This window comes from Pristiophorus japonicus, chromosome 15, assembly GCF_044704955.1.
Source record: "Pristiophorus japonicus isolate sPriJap1 chromosome 15, sPriJap1.hap1, whole genome shotgun sequence".
NCBI lineage: Eukaryota > Metazoa > Chordata > Chondrichthyes > Pristiophoridae > Pristiophorus > Pristiophorus japonicus.
Window position 1 is genome coordinate 127,577,889 of NC_091991.1, and position 19,893 is coordinate 127,597,781.

A 19,893-nucleotide genomic window follows, 5' to 3' on the forward strand; every position below is an offset into this window, starting at 1 on the left:
CATAAAGGAGCAGCACAGAACACATGTACAGACGAATTAATGTTCAAATCGTACCTTGGTGCTTTTCTTTAATTCATGCACCTTCCTCCTGATCTCCAGCCAGGTCCATTAAGTAGCTGACATGGAGTTCAAAATTTGAGTGGTACATTGGCACCATTGTTGCCTTCTTAGCATATTTAAGATGACCATTCTCCGGCATAAATGTGATTATGATACTCCATTACAGAGGTTACCAGCACATGCAGGGACTCCTGGGTAAATCAGACTTTTCTCAATTGTCATTGAACCGTTGTCAACAATAATTTGTACACTCCACATCTGAATTAATAAACTTTATACAAAAGCAAAATACTGCAGATGCTGGAATCTGAAATAAAAACAGAAAATGCTGGCAATACAGTTGATGGATCAATAAACTTTATGTTGGTTCAGTGGTTCATTAGCTACTTGAGAAATGTTGAAGCATCATTGCTGCAGGTGTAAGGACTCCATGACGGCCTTCAACTACCGCTAACAAAATTGTAGCCTCAAGAAGCGTACATCTCGGAAGCTTGCATTCCAGTAATGTTGCTAGCAGGTCAGAAATTACAGTAAAAAACATCCATATTGCCCCCAAAAATCTAACTCCCCACATTAGTAACATTACAAAGGTTGAGTAACATCCATAAACAGATTGATGACTTACATTAAAAGAACATATTACAAATCAGATACAGACCCACCACCATTGGGAACTGGCCATTAATCCAAGATTTAAATGAGAGGGAACAATATTTTAAAAATCACTTTTCTTTCCATTTAACATTTACTGTCAAACATTGAGGTGGCAACTACTGAGGGACACAAATCGACACATGGCAGCATAATTGTATAGGAACAGGACCATAAATTATTATTTTTTGAAATAATAGTATTTTGATCCAAATCAATCCACTTTGATTCTGCCACTTATCCCTGTACTGCATGCAATATCGGACTAGAAAAATATTGTAAATACTCCTAGGGATGCAAAATTTTCAGGCTTCAGAATTTGAGAGGAACAAGCATATAGTTTATTATCCGCAGCTGCAACGTGCCTCTGTGGTACGTCATTCTAATCTTTCATGCTCACCATTCTCAAACCATTTATCACGTGGTTAGGCAAGATACACTGAGAATGACACTTGACAGAACTCTACTGTTGTCTGTAGGCAACGTATAATAGCCCTTACTATCTTCGAAAGATTGATCCCATTTCCCTTGTTTTAAGGCAAAATGGTTATTTTCTTATAAAGCAGCATTTAGTACTGACTGCTCTGCCTTAAGGTAAGTGCTTTAGATAAAAGCAGCCGTAGCAGCAAAGGAAAAGAATGAACTGTTTTTAAACCACACGCTGTATTCCAATTACTGTACTGTGTAGCTCAGTAAGCAGCAATCCAGTTCATATGAGGTACTGCTTTTGCACTGCTTGAATTATACTCTTCAGAGATGCAACCAATAGAGGTGACCATACATCATCAAATTTTAATGTATTAATTTACCTACTTTAATGACACTTCAGTGCAGTTCCCTTAAGAGCGAGGCAGATAAAGCGTTGCACTTTCTCCTAATTATGCCAGCTTAGCAGCAAGCAGCAGGTGGAAGAATCCAGCGATAAACATGTGCTGAAAGATCGAGGTTGAGACTGGATACAGAACCTCAGTGAAAGTGCCGGCATTCATTGTCTATACTCTTCTTTAGACTGAGCCAGCTGACAAGAAAAGTCCATGGAGCACAATCACATTTTCACCACCAACAGTACTCTACTCTCCCATGATGGAAAGCAGTACGGATGTGGTTTAGGATATGTACGTGTTATCTACTACAGTCTCCTTCTGTGCTTAGGTTTGCCAGGTGAGTGCACATTTTTATCTGCATAAGAGCAGCTCTGCAAAAGAAGCTTCGTACTTCAAACTGTAATGCTGTTTTGCCATTTATTTGAATTATAGTTTTGTTAGATATAGTTAATGAAATAGTAAAAGAAATGATAAACTCATTATCTTATAATAAGAAACTTGCATTTGTTTATCTAATGGTCTGTACATCTAAAAGATGTGTCTGAAACATGTTTTGTCAATTGCTATCTAAAATATTTTTTCCAATGTACAAACACCGTGTATTTGAATTAGACATGATTCATTTGAGACACAATATATTTACAAAATGTTCGGAAAAAATAATCACCTTATTTTTACTTAATGCTAATCTGATTAATGAATGGTTAATTTAAAAGAAAATGAAGTAGGAGAAGAAGCATTATAAGGTCACTATGTTTTCCTTGTGGGGCTCCCAAAATCAAAAGTCCGTCATCGGTGCATCATTTCCAAATGTGAGCTCTCCAATCTGTAAAGTTAAATAATATCTTTAACTGAAAGAAGGCATAGCAATTTTCCTCTTTTATTTATATATAATGATCCGGGCGGATAGCATGATTTAAATTTCTGTTGCTGATTTTGTTCTGATGCATTTTTTATTTCTAATATCAGAATGGACATTTGACATATTGAAGATAGTACATAGGTACTTACAACTATTTTGAAATGGTAGACACAGGTAGAATAATAATCATGTATCTACAATTTATTTAATATAGTTACAGAATATGCCACTAGTTGTTAATAAAAAAATCTATATATATATCAATGTTAGACTTGTTTTTAAGGAATACAAGTCCCTGTCTTTGTGCATGAATAATAGCAGATATAAAAGTAATTTATGGTATAGGTGGCAATCAGGGCAGAGCAGAGAAAGGTTTTAATAATTCCAGTATCCATCAGGCAGGGAACTGACACATATCGCTGATCGCAGCAATTTGAGTGTGATATAATCAATTCATCTAACCTTTTCATTAGTAAATAGCAAAGTTAAAATGTTAAATTAGTATTATTTAAATTCTTCAAGTCATTTTATTCATTCAAATGTTTATTTCATCACATAGAATGTCATAATAGGAAAACTTTTCTGGCTTTATTGAACGTAAAACTGCATATTTTCAGAGGTTCAGTGTAAAAATGAAAGCAATTCATTAAATTAAAACAGTGTTGTAATTCATTGATTTTTCAGAAAATAAAGATTGTTCATACTTAAAAATGATAAATCGGGGGCAGAATATGATAGACTGGAGAATTTGGGGTTGTCCTCCTTAAAGCAGAGAAGGCTAAGAGAAGATTTGATAGAGGTGTCTACAATCATGAAGGGTTTAGATAGAATAACTAAAAAAAGAAAGACTTGCATTTATATAGCGTCTTTCACAACCACTAGACGTCTCAAAGCGCTTTACAGCCAATGAAGTACATTTGGAATGCAGTCACTGTTGCAATGTAGAGAGAGTGTTCTCAATGGCTGAAGGGTTGATAACCTGAGGGCACAGATTTAAGGTGATTGGCAAAAGAACCAGAGGTAACATGAGGGAAACCCTCTTACGTAACAAGTGGTTAGGATTTGGAATGCACTGCCTGAAAGAGTGGTGGATGCAGATTCAATAGTTGCATTCAAAAAGTATTGGGTAAGTACATGAAGGTGAAAAATTTGCAGGGATATGGGGAAAGAGCGGGCAAGTGAAACAAACTGGATTGCTCTTCGAAAGAGGCAGCGCAGATGCGATAGCTGAATGCCTCCTTCTGTGTTGTACTATTCTATGATTCTCTACCTACAGTGGGAGGCGAGATCCATTCTGAGTGCCTGGCATCATTAACATGCATGCGTCAAAGTGTCTTGCTCCCAACTGGCAAAATTCAAAAAGAGGGGAGGTGCAATCACGAGAGTGGCAACGGGAGTCCAGAGCGGTAATGGTCCACATTATTCTTGTAGCAGCCAAAAGTGGCCCCACAAAAATAAACTCAGCATTTACCTCCCCCTCCTGACCACCAAGTTTTACAGCAGATTGTAGCAAGGCACATGTTCCGCTCGGTCGGTTGTTAAAATCGTACTGGATGTCCTGTGTACATCATAGGACCCTGATTTACATGGATTCCTGAGGCTCCATCTCAGCCGCCCATGAAAGCTCTACAGGCAATATGATGGTGGGTGGTAAGTGAACAGGAACGAAGGCACCACCGATTTGAACTGATACTGTCCCATTTCCACCAGGCGGTGGAAGTTAAAATCAACCTTAACTGCAGTTTGGTACATGCAGTTTCAGGAATGCTAACAGATTGGAGTTTCTGTCAGATTATTTAACTGAGCTTATTTTTAATTACAATGAAAAGATCTTCATTTTTGCTGGACAAACCCATTAGGTAAAATTAAATTATTATTTAAATGAAATTATTTTTAAAAAAGCTTTTTGATTGTGTAAAATATGTCGTTGAGATGGGTCAACACATTGATATATAAATGTCCTAAGACAGCATGTGGGAAATTGAAAATTATGTTGTGTTTTTCCATAAGAATCTACTTATTTTCAGTCATATTTTGAACAAACAAGGATGTGTGTCCCACCACAAGCAATGAGATACATTTCAGTGCCCTCATCAAAATACAAGCAAAAGTTACTTTTCAAAGCTTTTCCAAGGCCAAAAAGGCATATTGCACGCAACTGTTTTTAAATGTGTATAGCTGCTTTATTTTGATATACATAAAAAAGGGTTTAAAATTGAATTATGTATACAGATTGGTCAGGATTTAAATAAAAAAGAAAAGATATACTGCATTTATATAGTGCCATTCACGATCACTGGACATTACAACCAATGAACTACTTTTTGTAGCTTACTGCTGTAATGTGGGAAATGCAGAGTCAATTTGTGCACAGCAAGCTCCCATCAAACAGCAATGTGATAATGACCAGATAATCTGTTTTGGTAATGTTGATTGAGAGATAAATATTGGCCAGAACACTAGGGATAACTCCCCTGCTCTTCTTTGAAGTAGTGCCATGGGATATTTTAGGTCCACCTGAGAGAGCAGACTGGGCCTTGGTTTAACGTCGCATCCAAAAGATGACACCTCCGACAGTGCAGCACTCCCTCAGCACCGCACAGGAGTGTCAGCCTAGATTTCTATGCTCAAGTCCCTGGAGTGGAACTTGAAGGCAAAGGTGCTACCAATTGAGCCACTGACTGACAAAAAATAATTTCTTCCTGGATAATGCAGCAATCAGTTTTTGAAAACTGAAAGTATCATTCACTTTCTGCCATTTGACTGGGTCAGAATCATTGTTCCATCAATGAGAAATAAACTGTTTTAGTTGTTAATGTTTCAGGTCAATGACCTTTCATCAGAACTGGACGATGTTAGAGATGAGCAGCTTTTGTGCAAGTGTTGAACCAGGGGAAAGGCAGCAGCAGAAAAACAAAAGGAAGAGGTCTGTGATCGGGTGGAGGGCTGGTGTGATTAAATAACAACAGTGATGATAGCACAAGGCAAAATGAGGTGATAATGGAACCAGTATGGAAACATAAGATGGGTCCAGAGGAGGTGTACATGGTTCTAGCAGAATAGCAGAAGGAGAAGGGAAACATGGAAAATCTGGCAAAGAGGAGAAGGCTCCCATGTGACGGAGGAAGATGGGTAGCCCCAAGGGGTGCGGACCATCCTGCCAGCCATGTACCGATAGGGGATCCCCAGTACAATGACAAGCCCACACCTCCGCCACTCCCAGTGGTTCTGCTGCAGCCGTCCTCCATTGCCACACCTGCTGTCTGAGAGGAAATGGGAGCAGCGGTTAACATCTAAAGTTGTTAAACTCAATGTTAAGGCCAGAAATCTACCCTGCCACAGACCTCTCCCTTTTGTTCTTTTCTTAACCCTACCCCTCCCCACCTAACCCACCTTTCCCCTGGCTCTGCACTTGTATAAATGCTGTTCATCTCTAACATCTTGCAGTTCTGGCCAAAGGTTATCGACCTGAAACATTAGCTCTGGTTCCCTTGCCACAGGTGCTGCCTGAGTTGCTGAGAGTTTCCAGCATTTTCTATTTTTATTTCAGATTTCCACAGTATTTTATGTTTGTTTACTCGTTATTTGTTACTGAGAAGAGGCAGCTTATAAGGTTATTGAAATTGTGCTGTAACAGTCCACAGCCACTGGGGAAAGAATGAGAAGGTTCAACTTGCCTTGTCGCCTTGACATCAAATACAAAGTATCGATGGCTTTCTAATCCTCCAAAGTGAACATTTGCCCCTTCCCCTAAACTGCTGGCATCATAAAGCATACATCACAATTAAATTAATTGGGTAGTTTTCCACCACAGATTGATGAAAGTTTATCCTTATCGAGGTTCCACATTTTTTGTGTTCACTCTTTCTTGTGACAAGAATAATATTTGAAAATCGAATACAAAATGATTTTAATTCAGTTTATTTTATTCCTCATTTTCTCCAGTTTTTGTAGTCTCCCAGATCAGGCAGCTTGGATTCCAGTCCAAAGGACAGACTGCACGCACCTCCGAAGCATCTGCAAATGCCACTCTGTCCCCAGCCAGTAATGAGCACTCGAGTGTGCTCTCAAACTGATTTTCTTTTATTTTAATTAGCTACACACCTTGCCTCTGCTCACAACTGTATCTGATGACTGACCCACATTGGTGACTCACCACAGGAACCTGCAACTATTGTTCAAAGATAAAACATTACTCTATTTTTAATTTTTCACATCAGCTTTTAATTAAAATAAAATTGCTTTCAAAATAGCAAAACATTTATGGCTCATGATGGCTGAATATTTTTACAACTACTTAAAGAAGTGGTTCACAAACAAAGCACATTTTCTAGCCAGATTCCTCACTGAAAGTTTGTTGATTTAAATTTAATTATTAAACTCGGTATTTTAATGGTTCTGTTAAGGAAGCCTAATCCAACTCAAGGAATTTAATTAGAAAATCTTAGATTTTTTTTCTATAATTAACTAAATAATCGTAGAATGGGCACAAGTGATGGGGCAAGGAATAGTAATTTGCATCAATCTTGAAAGGAATACCCTTTTATTATAGTATCAATTACTTAGCATGGGTTTTGGGAATATTCCCACTACACACTTCTGGTCCCCAATGGGCAGACATCGGGGTATCTGAGTGAAAAATAAGGCAGCTGCTGATCTGCAATTTTCTAATTTTTGCAAGTGTTTTATTAGTGTTGTTGATAACTTAAATTCCCCAACCAAATGCAAACTCTAATCCTATAAATTAATCAGCTTAACAAATTAAATGACCTACTTGGCCCTTAGCAATGACTTGATTCTGCTGGATCCGGTACAACGGAGGTTCACTAGATTAATTCCTGGGATGAGAGGGCTGTCTTATGATGACAGATTGTGAAGAATGGGCCTATACTCTCTGGAGTTTAGAAAAATGAGAGATGATCTCATTGAAATATACAAGATTCTGAAGGAGATTGACAGGGTAGATGCTGAGAGGTTGTTTCCCCTGGCTGGACTGTCTAGAACTAGGGAGCACAGTCTCAGGATAAGGGATAGGCATTTAAGACAGAGATGAGGAGGCGTTTCTTCACTGAGAGGGTTGTGAATCTTTGGAATTCTCCACCCCAGAGGGCTGTGGATGCTGAGTCTCTGAATATATTCAAGCTGAGATAGATAGATTTTTGGAGTCTAGGGGAATCAAAGAGATATGGAGATCAGGCGGGAAAGTAGAGTTGAGCTCGATGATCAGCCATGATCATATTAAATGGTGGAACGGGCTCAAGGGGCTGCATGGCCTACTCCTGCTCCTATTTCTTATGTTCTTAAGATGGGACAATTGTAAATAAAATACCAGCCACAAGGAAGTTGTGGTACAATGTGACGGGTCTTGACCTACTTGTGAGGGAATTGCTTAGGCAAAAACATTAATAATATTTCTGTCCTAAAGCGGAAAGCAGGAGAGTAAGAAAAAGCTTCACAATGACATGGAGCATGCTACAAGGGAGAAGATCACATGAAGATATAGCTAAAGACATGTTAACAAAAGAGAGCATCTGGTCAAAAGATAAATGTTGTCATCAGCCGAGCGGAAATTGCACAGCTATTCATTGTGAAGGAGATAGAAATCTAACTAAGGTAATTCAAAAAAAAAGATGTATATGCACAATAAGATTAAATTAGTATTGTAATAACATGAAAAAATACATTCATATAGAAATGTGTCTCCATTAACTTATGCCAAATTATCCAGACATTTTATCTAGTCCATTGCCCTGCTAGCAGGCATAACTGGTAATGATTCTATTTAATTGTCTGAACTTAAAATGAAATATATTACAGCTGTTATATTATACCCACACAGAAGAATCTATATTAGGAGACATCTAGCAAGCCAGCATCATAGAGTTGAACAAGAAGAAGATGTTGAAGACACTTTGGTTTCCAGTCTGTCATCTGATAGAACCAATACAACTGAAGACACAGTCTAAAAGATGACTGTTTGCTTTCAGCAATCTCCAAAGAGCCATCGTCAAAGAAAGAGGACCTCCCACCCCACCCCCCAACCCCCTCCCCCACAGATCCAACCACAAGAGGGTCATGTCAACTACTCAAGTCACATTTAACACCCTCAGGTGCCCATATCGCCCGGAGACAATTGTGTAACTTATCCTGCTAATTCTGGGTATCCAAAGCATAACACAGGTTATGCAGAATAACCCCCTTTTGCACAATAACTTTGCTACTCTGCATACAAGTATGTAGGCAGACTTTTTCCATCTGAACAGCATGGTGCTTCATTCAACCTGCTGGCGCAGATCTACCACCTGCTATCTGACCCATGAGGATGTCAACAGCTAACAAGATGGTTCTGTTGAGGTGACCTCACTCGGGCTCTCTGGCAGTTTCCAGTACCGCCGATGCCACCAAAAACTCCACTATAATCAGTTTAAAGTTACCGAAACAACCCAGGCAGTAATGCAACTAAGTTGTTGTTGCTATGTAAAAATAGGAGCACATTTAATTGACTTTTGCATTGTCTTAATTAAAAAATATATTTTTCTTCACTTCTTTAGTGAATAATTTTTGTTCTTAGGCCAAAAACTGGTTAGCAAACAAAATCCGGATATGCCTGGACTATGTACAAGCAATGCACACATTTTTCTGATTAGAAAAGTTCTCCGAAAAGTATCCAGTCAAGAGCTGTGAGAGGCTGACTGACTGAGGTGCTGACCAAGGGAGCTTTTGCTGAGCGAGGTTAAGGAATAGATTTGGCCTGAAACAGGAGTGTTGTACATATGCTGATGTCACTGAGGCTGTGCAATGTGTGGACTGGTTTTAAAATTAAATAATTTAACTATCAAGTTAATTCCATTATATGATTGTCATTCCTTCAGTTTAACGTGTGCATAAAGAGAGCAGAATTAATTCCTGAGTAAGTCATCAATTAGATTTTTGTAGACATATAATACGACTTTGCTTGCAAGAGGCTGATGCACTGTAACTGACAGTCGGTTATTGCTGAGACAAGGTAGGGCTATGAGTTCGGCCTGAACAAGAGTTCACCACTGAAAAAGAGTGGGTCTACATCAGCAAGACATCACAAGTAAGTGTGTGTAAGTTGACTGTGCTGGTTTGAAAGGATTGAAGTAGTCTTTACAAGCAAGAGGCAATTGTTACAGGCCTGGGAAGTAAGAAGGCAGCTGAGTGAGTACACGCTGTTTCACCTGAAATGGCGTTAGGTACTGAAGTGTACTTGGCTCACAACTACTTTATCTTGTTTGAGCTCCAATCCTTTGAGTCTATTTATTATGGCAGGAAAATGGAAAGCGTTGCTGTGTGGAGTGTGTAGAATGTGAGAATTTCTGGAAGCTGTGTGTTCAGGACAGCCACAGATAAGAGAAATGTCTCCAGCTGGACCGATTCGAGCTCCAAGTTACTGAGCTTAAGAAACATACAGAGCTGGAGAGGAATAGGGAGGCAGAGGAAGGGAAACCATCCACAGGGGTGGAAGGACTCAGGTAAAGGCAGTCCAGGAAATGCCTGGGGGTCTGAAGCTGTCTGGTGGATTTACAGTACAGGATACTGCTGGTGCAGACAAGGATAGCGACTCAGGAAGAAGGCCACGAGCAACACCTCATGGAGCAACTGGTTAAGCAAGGAGGAGAGCATAGAGTTAGAACACAATGGTAGAGGCAGATTCAATAGTGAGAGGAGTAAAGGCATTTGTTCCCGTAACTGTAGACATGAGTTACAAATGGTGTGTTGCCTTCCAGGTACCAGGGTAAGAGACATAATGGAGCAGGTTTAGCAGCTCTTAGAAAAGGAGAGGATCAGCCAGAAGTCATGGCATGTGTTAGAGTTTGAATATGATTCTGATTTCTGCAAAGAGAGTTTCAGGAGCTAGGAATTAGATTTAACAATCAGGACCTCAAAGATAGTAATCGCAGGAGTACTACCGGGTGTTTGTTTGTTCAATCCTTTGACATCAAAGAAGATAGCCAAAATATCATCTCATTTTCTGCAGTGAGTTTTCTGTTGTTGACTGATGACACTTATTTTTGCCGGAAATGAGTGTCCACAGATTGAACAGTGGATCCCAGAAACACCAGGTTGGGATCCTGATTTTTCAGGCGAGACTTCCTCAACTGGTGTTTACATTCAGTATTGACAATTTGATGGGCCTCGTAGTAGGCAGTGCCTTCATGGATGGATGAAGATCGGATGGCAAGACAAGATTCCTGACACTTGAAGTTCTTAACAAAGCTGACATGCCGAACATAGATGCTCTGATCATGCAGGCATGGTCATGCTGGTCAGGTCAAGTGGTACGAATGTCTGATGAATGAATCCCGAAGAAGATCTTTTATGGTGCATTGATCTCATGGTAGGCAGATAAAGAGATATAAAGACTGCTTAAAAGTGACTGTGGAACTGTGCAAAATAGATGTACGTAAGTGGGAACAACTTGCTTAAAAAGTGCCACAGATTATGAAGGTAAATGCATGGCTAGATTGTCTGTTGTCGGAGGGAAGGGTTCAAGTTCCTGAAGCACTGGGACTAGTTCTAGGATGCCAGCCGTTGTTGAGGCAGAGTCCGTAAATTCTTCAAAAGGAAATTAGATAGTTGTTTCAAAAAGAGAAATATTAAAAGATAGTAATGTACCAATTAAATTTGAAATCTCAGGAACAGGTTCTCTCCTTTATCAGAAACATTGGCCCTGAAATTACTGGGGCTGGAGAGGGTTGAAAGTCCAATTTCCACCTACATGCCATAAATTTGGGGCAGAACCTAGTTACTCTGGAATTCTGCCCCATTTTCTGTGGCCCTTGAAATTCCAGTAAAGGAGGCAGTGGACAGATTCTCAGCTTACTCTCTGTCAAGGGGCCATATCTGGGAGAACTCCGGGGCTACCGTGGGAATTCTGCCCTTTATGTGTTCCATTGGCCTTCATTACAGCCTGTAACAAAAGCTCCAAACCTTCACTGGAGAAACGTAAACACAGTTACCTTCTAAAAGAGGCCTGCTTAGTTCATTGGGAGCAGAAGAGTGAAGACAGAAGTTTCTTTGGGGCTTTGCTGGGCCTACTGTCGGAGCAGCATAGTGCCTCTCTGACCTTCTAGCTGACAGTTCAGAATGGACGCTGCTGATACACCCTTGCAGGCTTGAAGTGCCTGCCTCAGCCATGTATATAACTGTGTCCCGGGGCTTGGGGACAGGGTCTCCAGCTTGGGTCTAAGATGGGCAGGGATTTCACTCGGCTACACTAACACTGGCAGAGTACACATCCCCCATCACCTCCAGGAATTTCGGCGGCATCATGGCCATTTTTGCATAAACAGACAGAAAAGGAAAAAGTGCAGCCACAGAACCATTAGACTAGGATAAACCTCTAGTGGCAACTTCAAGTAGGTTGTCACTGGAACAGAAGCTTCACAATGTAAGCAAGTCCTAAGGGCAAGAAACTCATCCAACAGAATTCCCTGTTGGGTTTTGAATGTATTCTGTAAACCAAGAATCTAGTCCAGTTATTTCTCAATATCTAGAGAAAAGTTTTCTAGTTATTCAATTCATATCCTGAAAGTTTGTCACAGAAAAATCACTCCTTGGTCTAAACTCGAATAATTCTCATGCAAATGGTGATTGTAGCATTCCTGTATGTATGAGAATCTCTGTCCGTATTTAACTGAAAAGCTGATTCCTCATATTCAAATGACCGAAAAGCACCAAAGCTTGGTATTTTATCAGGATTCCTTCATTGTTTTCACCAGATTGAATGACCACAGGGAAAATGTGACAATCTCAGACTGTTGTCATGGTAATCTGTTTGAGCTACAAGTTTGACTGACTCTCATTCCTCATGTCAACAATGCGCGAGCATCCAAATGTTGTTTGGAGATGTTAAACCACTGGAAAGTTCTGGTTTCAAAATAGATGTCAACTACTCTCCCACATGGTCACTTGACCAAAAGCCGACCTTGTCATATAATTTTGGACCAAAATATTTCAACAGTTTCACAAAAGAATTTCACTATTTATTTTCTCAAATGTTTCACTTTTGATAATTAATCGAACTCAGATAGAGTAATTTGGGAACAATGCACCATACAGCCGTATAGCAATATAGAAACATGGGGCTAGAACCTCCACTTTTGAGCTTATCGCCCAAAAATGGGCGTTATTTCTGGCGTGGGCGTTAAAAAAGGATTTTCAGATCGCCGGTTTCTCGCCCATTCTCAAAACACCTAGTTTACATTTTTGAAAATGGGCGTTACCGCGAGCGATATCAAATGGGCGTTAAATTTTCTGACCTTCTGCTGTAAAGTGTGGCCGTCCTTAGCAATGGCATGGCAACGCTCAATTCCCGCGATTCTGGAGGTCATGGGTCATCATGACATTGCAGAAGAGGAGACAGAGACAGGGAGCTCAGAGGCACTGAAAGCGTGTGTGGCTGTGGTGTGTGCTTGTTTGGCTGTTGTGGGAGGAACGACGAAGATTCACTAGCAGCAAAAAGACCACTAAGCACCAAGAACATAGTTGACACTGAGTTTTTGTCCAACAAATAACATATAAAATGGAAGGGATGGAGGAGGTCCTGGAGCTGGTAGCCAGGAACACTGACCGCAGAGGGCTCCCAGTGGTCCAAGAGCACGGCACTGCACCCCAAGGTGCCGCACCCCCATTGCCAACCACACATGAGAGCCAGCAGCAACATCTTGCTTGTGGCACGGAGCACGCTCCCATCTCAGGACTGTCCTCTTCCGTATCTGTCCAAGCAGCACTTCGGCAGACACCCCCCACCCCCAATGAAGCATCGCCTGAGGATCTCCTCAGCCAGGTGGCTTGGAGTCAGGAGGGTAAGGGTAAGGGGTAGAGGTGGGGAGGAGAAACCGAGGGGGGGTGGGTGGTGGGAGGGTTGGTTTGAATAGAAATACTGATGATTTCTGACTAATGTTTGGTTTAAATGTTTTTTATTTAACAAAACCTTGCAGCACATTGGCTCAGATAGCTGCACCATGACATGATGGCGATTCCTTAACATCAAAGAGTATAATCACACTTAACTTCAATCAGCTTAAACTTTAACTGTCACCAAGGTGATGCCCACCATTGATGTATAACCTGCACACCCAGCAATGTGTCAGCTTTGCAAATAACACCAACGTTCTTTTAGGAAAAGTGCTCATTGATGAGCTCCTGACCTAAGGCTCTTGCAGCTATCATGCCATTATGGCCCCTTTCATGCGGTCTACAGCGGGGCGGGGGCATGGCTTCAGCATCAGCCTGATTGTCTGGCCCGATGTCAGCGTCCGCCTCTTCGTCCTCCTCTTCCTCTCTCTGGTGAGGTGGACTGTCAGACTCAGCAGGCAATTCTTGTCCCCTCCTGATAGCCAAGTTGTGTAGCATGGAGCAGACTACCATGAATTGAGCTACCTGCTCAGGGTGGTATTGGAGCTCGCCTCCTGAGTGGTCCAGGCATCTAAAGCGCTGCTTCAGCACTCCAATGGTTTTCTCCACGATATTGCGAGTTGCTCTGTGGTTCTCGTTGTATCGCCTCTCGGCCTCGGTGTGGGTGTCATGCAGGGGAGTCATCAGCCAGGTGGCGAGGCCATATCCTTTGTCCCCAAGCATCCAGTACTGACCTTGTGGCTCATTGTTAAACAAGTCAGATACAGTGCTCTCACGCAAGATGTGCGCATCATGGATGCTGCCCGGAAATTGAGCATTCACTGCCAGTATAATTTGCTGGTGGTTGACAAACAGCTGGACATTCAGGGAGTGGAATCCCTTGCAATTCCTGAAAACCTCAGCATCCTGAAAAGGTGCCCGCATCGTGATGTGCATACAGTCTATTGTTCCCTGCACCTTGGGGAAGTTTGCAATTCTGGAGAATCCTAGAGCCCTCTCATTCTGTGCCTCCCTGGTCATAGGGAAGCTGATCAAGTCCCTCCTGCATGCGTATAGGTCTTCAGTGACCTGTCTAATGCAGCAATGTGTGGCATGCTGAGAAAGTCTGCAAATGTCGACAGCTGTGGCCTGAAAAGAACCCGAGGCGTAGAACGACAGTGTCGCGGTGACTTTGACCTCGATGGACAGTGCAGGACCGATGGTGCTGGTAGGCTGTGGATCTGCCCTTATCAGCTGGCATACCTCAGTGATAACCTCTTTGTGGAAACGCAGTCTCCGAAGGCAGGTGCTGTCGAGCAAGTTGAAGTAAGAATGCTTCTCCTTGTATTTGCGGGGGGGTGTAATGTCTGGTCCTCCTCATCTGTCTGTTACTTCGTACATTGGGCACATAATGCAGTGCAGCATTCCTTCGGCGATGTCGAGTCTGCTGCATGAATTTGGTCACCAAGAGAGGGTCAGAAAGGACAGGCCCCATTGCAGTAGCTCTCTGTTTTCCACCGATTGCATACAAACAAGGAATGTCCCGACGAACACACCTCTTCAATTCCAATCGGTCACAGTGTGGTCAAGATGTTTTTAGAGATGTTCACATCAACTCCAACGACCTGTAGAGTATATCCGAACTCTGTCGAGGTTGAAGCACAGCAGCCTTTTAAAGGACACGACATGTGATCTAGAACATGGTGTCCATAACGCTGTGATTAGTTCCGGTTAGTTCCACTTTTTGTGGGCGGTTTTTTGGGCGAGCGATATTGTGGGAGAAATGTGTGCGAGGTGGTGAAATTGACGATGGGCGATCTCCATGGCTGCTAGTTTGGGTAAATATGCTCTTTACAACAAAAAACAGTGGGCGGGCGTTAATATTGAATCTCGGCGTTAATTCCGTGAGGAAAGTAACGCTGGGCGATATTATGGGCGTTGAATTTGCCCATTCTGCTGATTCCGCACAAAAAAAGTGGGCGGGTGGTAATATCTTTTCTCAGCATTAAGCACATGGGGAAAGTAATGCTCGGCGATAAGTTTCCTAAAAATGCCCGCCAGTTTCAATTTTATGCCAAAATGGGCTCTATATGGCGTTATACGTCATTTCCTTGATAAAATGGGTGTAAAGTCAGCATTAAGCAGGCAAGAAAAGTGGAGGCTATAGCCCATGGAAACATAGAAATTTACAGCGCAGAAGCAAGCCATTTCAGCCCACTGCGCCCGCGCCAGCTGACAAAGAGCTGCACGGCCCTTGATCAGCGGCCCTAAAGGTTACATTTAAACCTATGAACAATGACAGAAAGGTAAAGTGCACCCAGCCCAACCAGTCCGCCTCACACAACTGCGACACCCATTATACTGAAACATTCTGCACTCCACTCCAACCGGAACCATGTGATCTCCTGGGAGAGGCAAAAACCAGATAAATACCCAGGCCAACTTAGGGAGAAAAAATCTGGGAAAATTCCTCTCTGACCCATCCAGGCGATCGAAACAAGTCCACGAGATCATGCTGGCTGTATTCTATTCCTTGCAGTACTTATCATTATATCTGCACCATCCAACAAAAGGTCATCCAGTCTAATCCCAATTACCAGCTCTAGGTCCGTAACCCTGCAGGTTACTGCACTTTAAATGCCCATCCAACCATCTCTTAAAAGTGGTGAGCGTTTCTGCATCCACCACTCTTCCAGGCAACAAATTCCAGATCCCCACAAGCCTCTGCATAAAGAAGCCCCCCCCCTCAAATCCCCTCTAAATCTTGCACCAACCACCTTAAAACTATATCCCCTCATTATAGACTCCTCCACCAATGGAAATAGGCCCTTACTATCCACTATGTCCAGGCCCCTCAATATTTTGTACAGCTCCATGAGGTCTCCTCTCAACCTCCTCTGTTCCAATGAGAACAAACCCAGCCTATCCAATCTGTCCTCATTACTATGATTCTCCATTCCAGGCAGCATCCTAGTAAATCTCTTCGGCACCCTCTCTAGTGCAATCACGTCCTTCCTATAATATGGCAACCAGAATTGCATGCAGTACTCCAGCCGTGGTCTAACCAAAGTATTATACAATTTAAGTATAACCTCCCTGCTCTTATATTCTCTGCCTCGGCCAATAAAGGCAAGCATTCCGTATGCCTTCTTAATCACCTTATCCACCTGGTCTGCTACTTTCAGGGATCTGTGGACAAGCAGTGTACATCCGCGCCAGGGTGTCCTTGGAGATGGAGCACGCGGTGTCCACCAGTATGCTCGCAGCCTTCCGCGAGAGGTGGGCACCGGAGGGACTGGAGTGCATCATCATGCCCGGCAACCAAATTTTAATTTTATTTTATGTTTTGAAGTTTAATTTGTTTTAATTGCCAGTGTTTTTAGTGTCCCCCTCCTCTTTTATAGGGGGCACTTGGAGAAAAAATATGATGTTAGTGCCCAAAAAAAACTTTAAAAAAAAACACAAAAAAAAATACAAAAAAACACCAAAAAAAAGAGCCTTGTAAATGTTTGGTGCGTCCCCCAGATTGGGGGGCCACAATTTAATGTTTTTGTTTCCTCCCAAAAGAGTTCTGTGGACAAGCAGCGTACATCCGCGCCAGGGTGTCCTTGGAGATGAAGTACGCGGTGTCTACTGGTACGCTCGCGGCCTTCCGCGAGAGGTGGGCACCGGAGGGACTGGAGTGCATCATCACGCCCGGCAACCAAATTTTAATTTGATTTTATGTTTTAAAGTTTAATTTGTTTTAATTGCCGGTGTTTTTAGTGTCTGCCTCCCCTTTTATAGGGGGCACTTGGAGAAAAAATATATATGATTTTAGTGCCCAAAAAAAACTTTAAAAAAACAAAAACACAAAAAAAAAACACAAAACAAAGGGCCTTGTAAATGTTTGGTGTTTCCTCCAGATTGGGGGGTACACGATTTAAGGATTAATGTTTTAGTTTCCTCCCAAAAGAGTTCTGTGGACAAGCATTGCCAGTTTTAGTGTCCCCCTCCCCTTTTATATGGGGCACTTGTAGAATTAATGATTTTATGGCCCAAAAAATTTTTATTTTAAAAAGTAAAAAAAAAAAGTAAAAAAAAAACAAACAAAAAAACAAAAAAAGGGCAGTTTGAAAAATGTTTGGAGTGTCCCCCAGATTGGGGGGCATTTGATTTAATGTTTATTTCGTTATCCAACCAAAAAGAGTTCTGTGGACAAGCACTCCAAACCCCTTTGTTCATCTACACTATTAAGTGGCCTACCGCCTAACGTGTATACCCTTTCCTTATTAGCCCTCCCAAAGTGCATCACCTCATATTTTTCTGAATTAAATTCCATTTGCCATTGCTCTGCCCACCTGACCAGTAGATTGATATCCTCTTGCAGGTCATGACTTTCCTCTTCATTATCAACCACACAGCCAATTTTAGTGTCGTCTGCAAACTTTTTAATCATATTCCCTATATTCAAATCTATATCATTGATATATACCCCAAAAAGCAAGGGACCCTGCGGAACCCCACTGGAAATATCCTTCCAGTCACAAAAACATCCATCAATCATTAGCCTTTGCTTCCTACCTCCAAGCCAATTTTGGATCCAACATGCCACTTTGCCCTGTATCCCATGGGCTTTAACCTTCATGACCACTCTACCATGTGGGACCTTAGCAAAAGCCTTGCTAAAGTCCATATATACTACATCAAATGCACTACCCTCACCGACCCTCTTGGTTACCTCCTCAAAAAATTCAATCAGGTTAGTCAAACACGATCTTCCCTTAACAAATCCGTGCTGACTGTCTCTAATTAATCCTTGCCTTTCCAAATGTAGATTTATCCTGTCTTTCAGGATTTTTTCCAATAATTTTCCCACCACTGAGGTTAGGCTGATTTGGCCTGTAATTACTCAGCCTATCCCTTTTTCCCTTCTTAAACAAAGGTACCACATTAGCAGTATAGCTATAATATATTGAAAATTCTTACTTCTGCATGCACTTCCTGTCTCTAAAGCCTTACTTCCTGTTATTAAGTGTAATGTCAACTCTTTCCATTATAAATTCCACATTTATAATGGAAACTGCTTATGAGAACTTGCTTTGCTGTAATTGCACCTTACCACCCCTGAGGGTGCTGTAATGCCTCAGTTTATTGTCCGGAATTTTAATTTGGAGGTGGGTAAGGAGCGGGTGGGGCATGTGGGGGGAGGGGGGAGCGCAAATCGACTGCCGCGTTTCCTACATTACAACAGTGATTACACTTCAAAACTACTTCATTGGCTGTGAAGCGCTTTGGGATACCATAGAGTCAAAAATGGTGCTATATAAATGCAAGTCTTTCTTTTCGTTCATGGGTAGTCAGCCTTGTTTTTGAAGCAGTAGGCTCTAAAACAAAAATTACTGAAGTTTGTTCGGGAGCAATTATTAGCAGATGAGACCTATCCAGTGTATAACTTAAATTAACTTTCAAAAGGTGCTTTATAAATCTCCACATTTGAGAGTTTTAAAGAAGATAAAAGCATGTGCAATTAGTAGTAAATTGGTTAACTAACTTGAAGGTTGGCATACTATTAGACATCTAGTGGTAATGTTAAATTGGTTTGCTATGTCTGGGAGAAACTGATTGATATAGTTCTGCAGTTTCCTGCAATGTACACTAATCATGAGTAACGTAGGGAAAGTACTTCTGGTACGTACACACTCACTATGACCCCTCCCAGTGATAATATGCAGCAGGGCCAGGTAACGAGTGTAAGGAATACTGAAAGCATTCAAAGGACCTTAAGAAAAATGAATTGACTAGGCTAAGAAACGGCAGATGGATTTTAATGTAGATATAAAAGCAGGTTATGCACATTGGTGCTGGAAACATGAAAAGCATGTGCATAATGAAGAAAGATCTATTAGTAAATGGAAACAAAAATTGGCTTGGTTATCAATGATTAATTTGGAATGAGCTTTTTATGAAGAAGACTAAAGAAAGATTTGCATTTATATAGCGCGTTTCATGACCACCGGATGTTCCAAAGAGCTTTACAGCCAATGAAGTACTTTTTGAAGTGTAGGAAACGCGGCAGACAATTTGCAAACAGCAATCTCCCACAAACAGCAAGGTGATCATGGCCAGATAACCTGCTTTAGTGATTGATGAACTTACCGTCCACTGCCGCCGACTGCCGCCGACATTCCTCTGGTCGAACCGCCTAGTGCCACTTTCGGCTTGGCCTGGAGCGGGCGGGAGGGGAGAGCCACCAGGAAGCACCCACAGACGTCAGCGGACGGCCAAGTTGCACAACTGAGCTCCCGCCCACCTAGATGCAATACTCATGCAGGCAGGAGTCAGCGGGACTCGGCGGCTGAATGGGGGGTGGATTGCTGGCTGGAGGCTGGTCTGTCCCTGACGGTAGATGCTGAAAAAAGGTTAGTGAACTTTTTGTAATTTATTTATTTACAGGGACTTACCTGGATAGGGTGTCCTGAAGGTCTTCAGATGTTTTTTTTTTGTTGATGCTTTTTCTTTCCAGCTCTACGACTCTCCATGGGCCCGACTCCATCCTTGGCGGCACTTGGGCGGTAACACCTTTGCCGCCGAGATTGGGAGCTCCCGTCGGCTGCTGCCCCGATTGGCAGTGTAAGTCGCCCGCCGACCTTT

The 19,893-nt window shown here is 41.9% G+C and overlaps 1 protein-coding gene across 1 annotated transcript in view; it reads left to right on the forward strand.

Moving 5' to 3' along the window:
* The first annotated feature begins 1,745 nt into the window (after positions 1-1,745).
* Positions 1,746-19,893, forward strand: part of gpr139 (G protein-coupled receptor 139) — an 81,808-nt gene continuing 63,660 nt past the window's right edge. The window contains exon 1 of the mRNA XM_070901749.1: positions 1,746-1,872. Within this exon, the coding sequence (XP_070757850.1) occupies positions 1,746-1,872 (127 nt within the window). The remainder of the gene's footprint in view (positions 1,873-19,893) is intronic.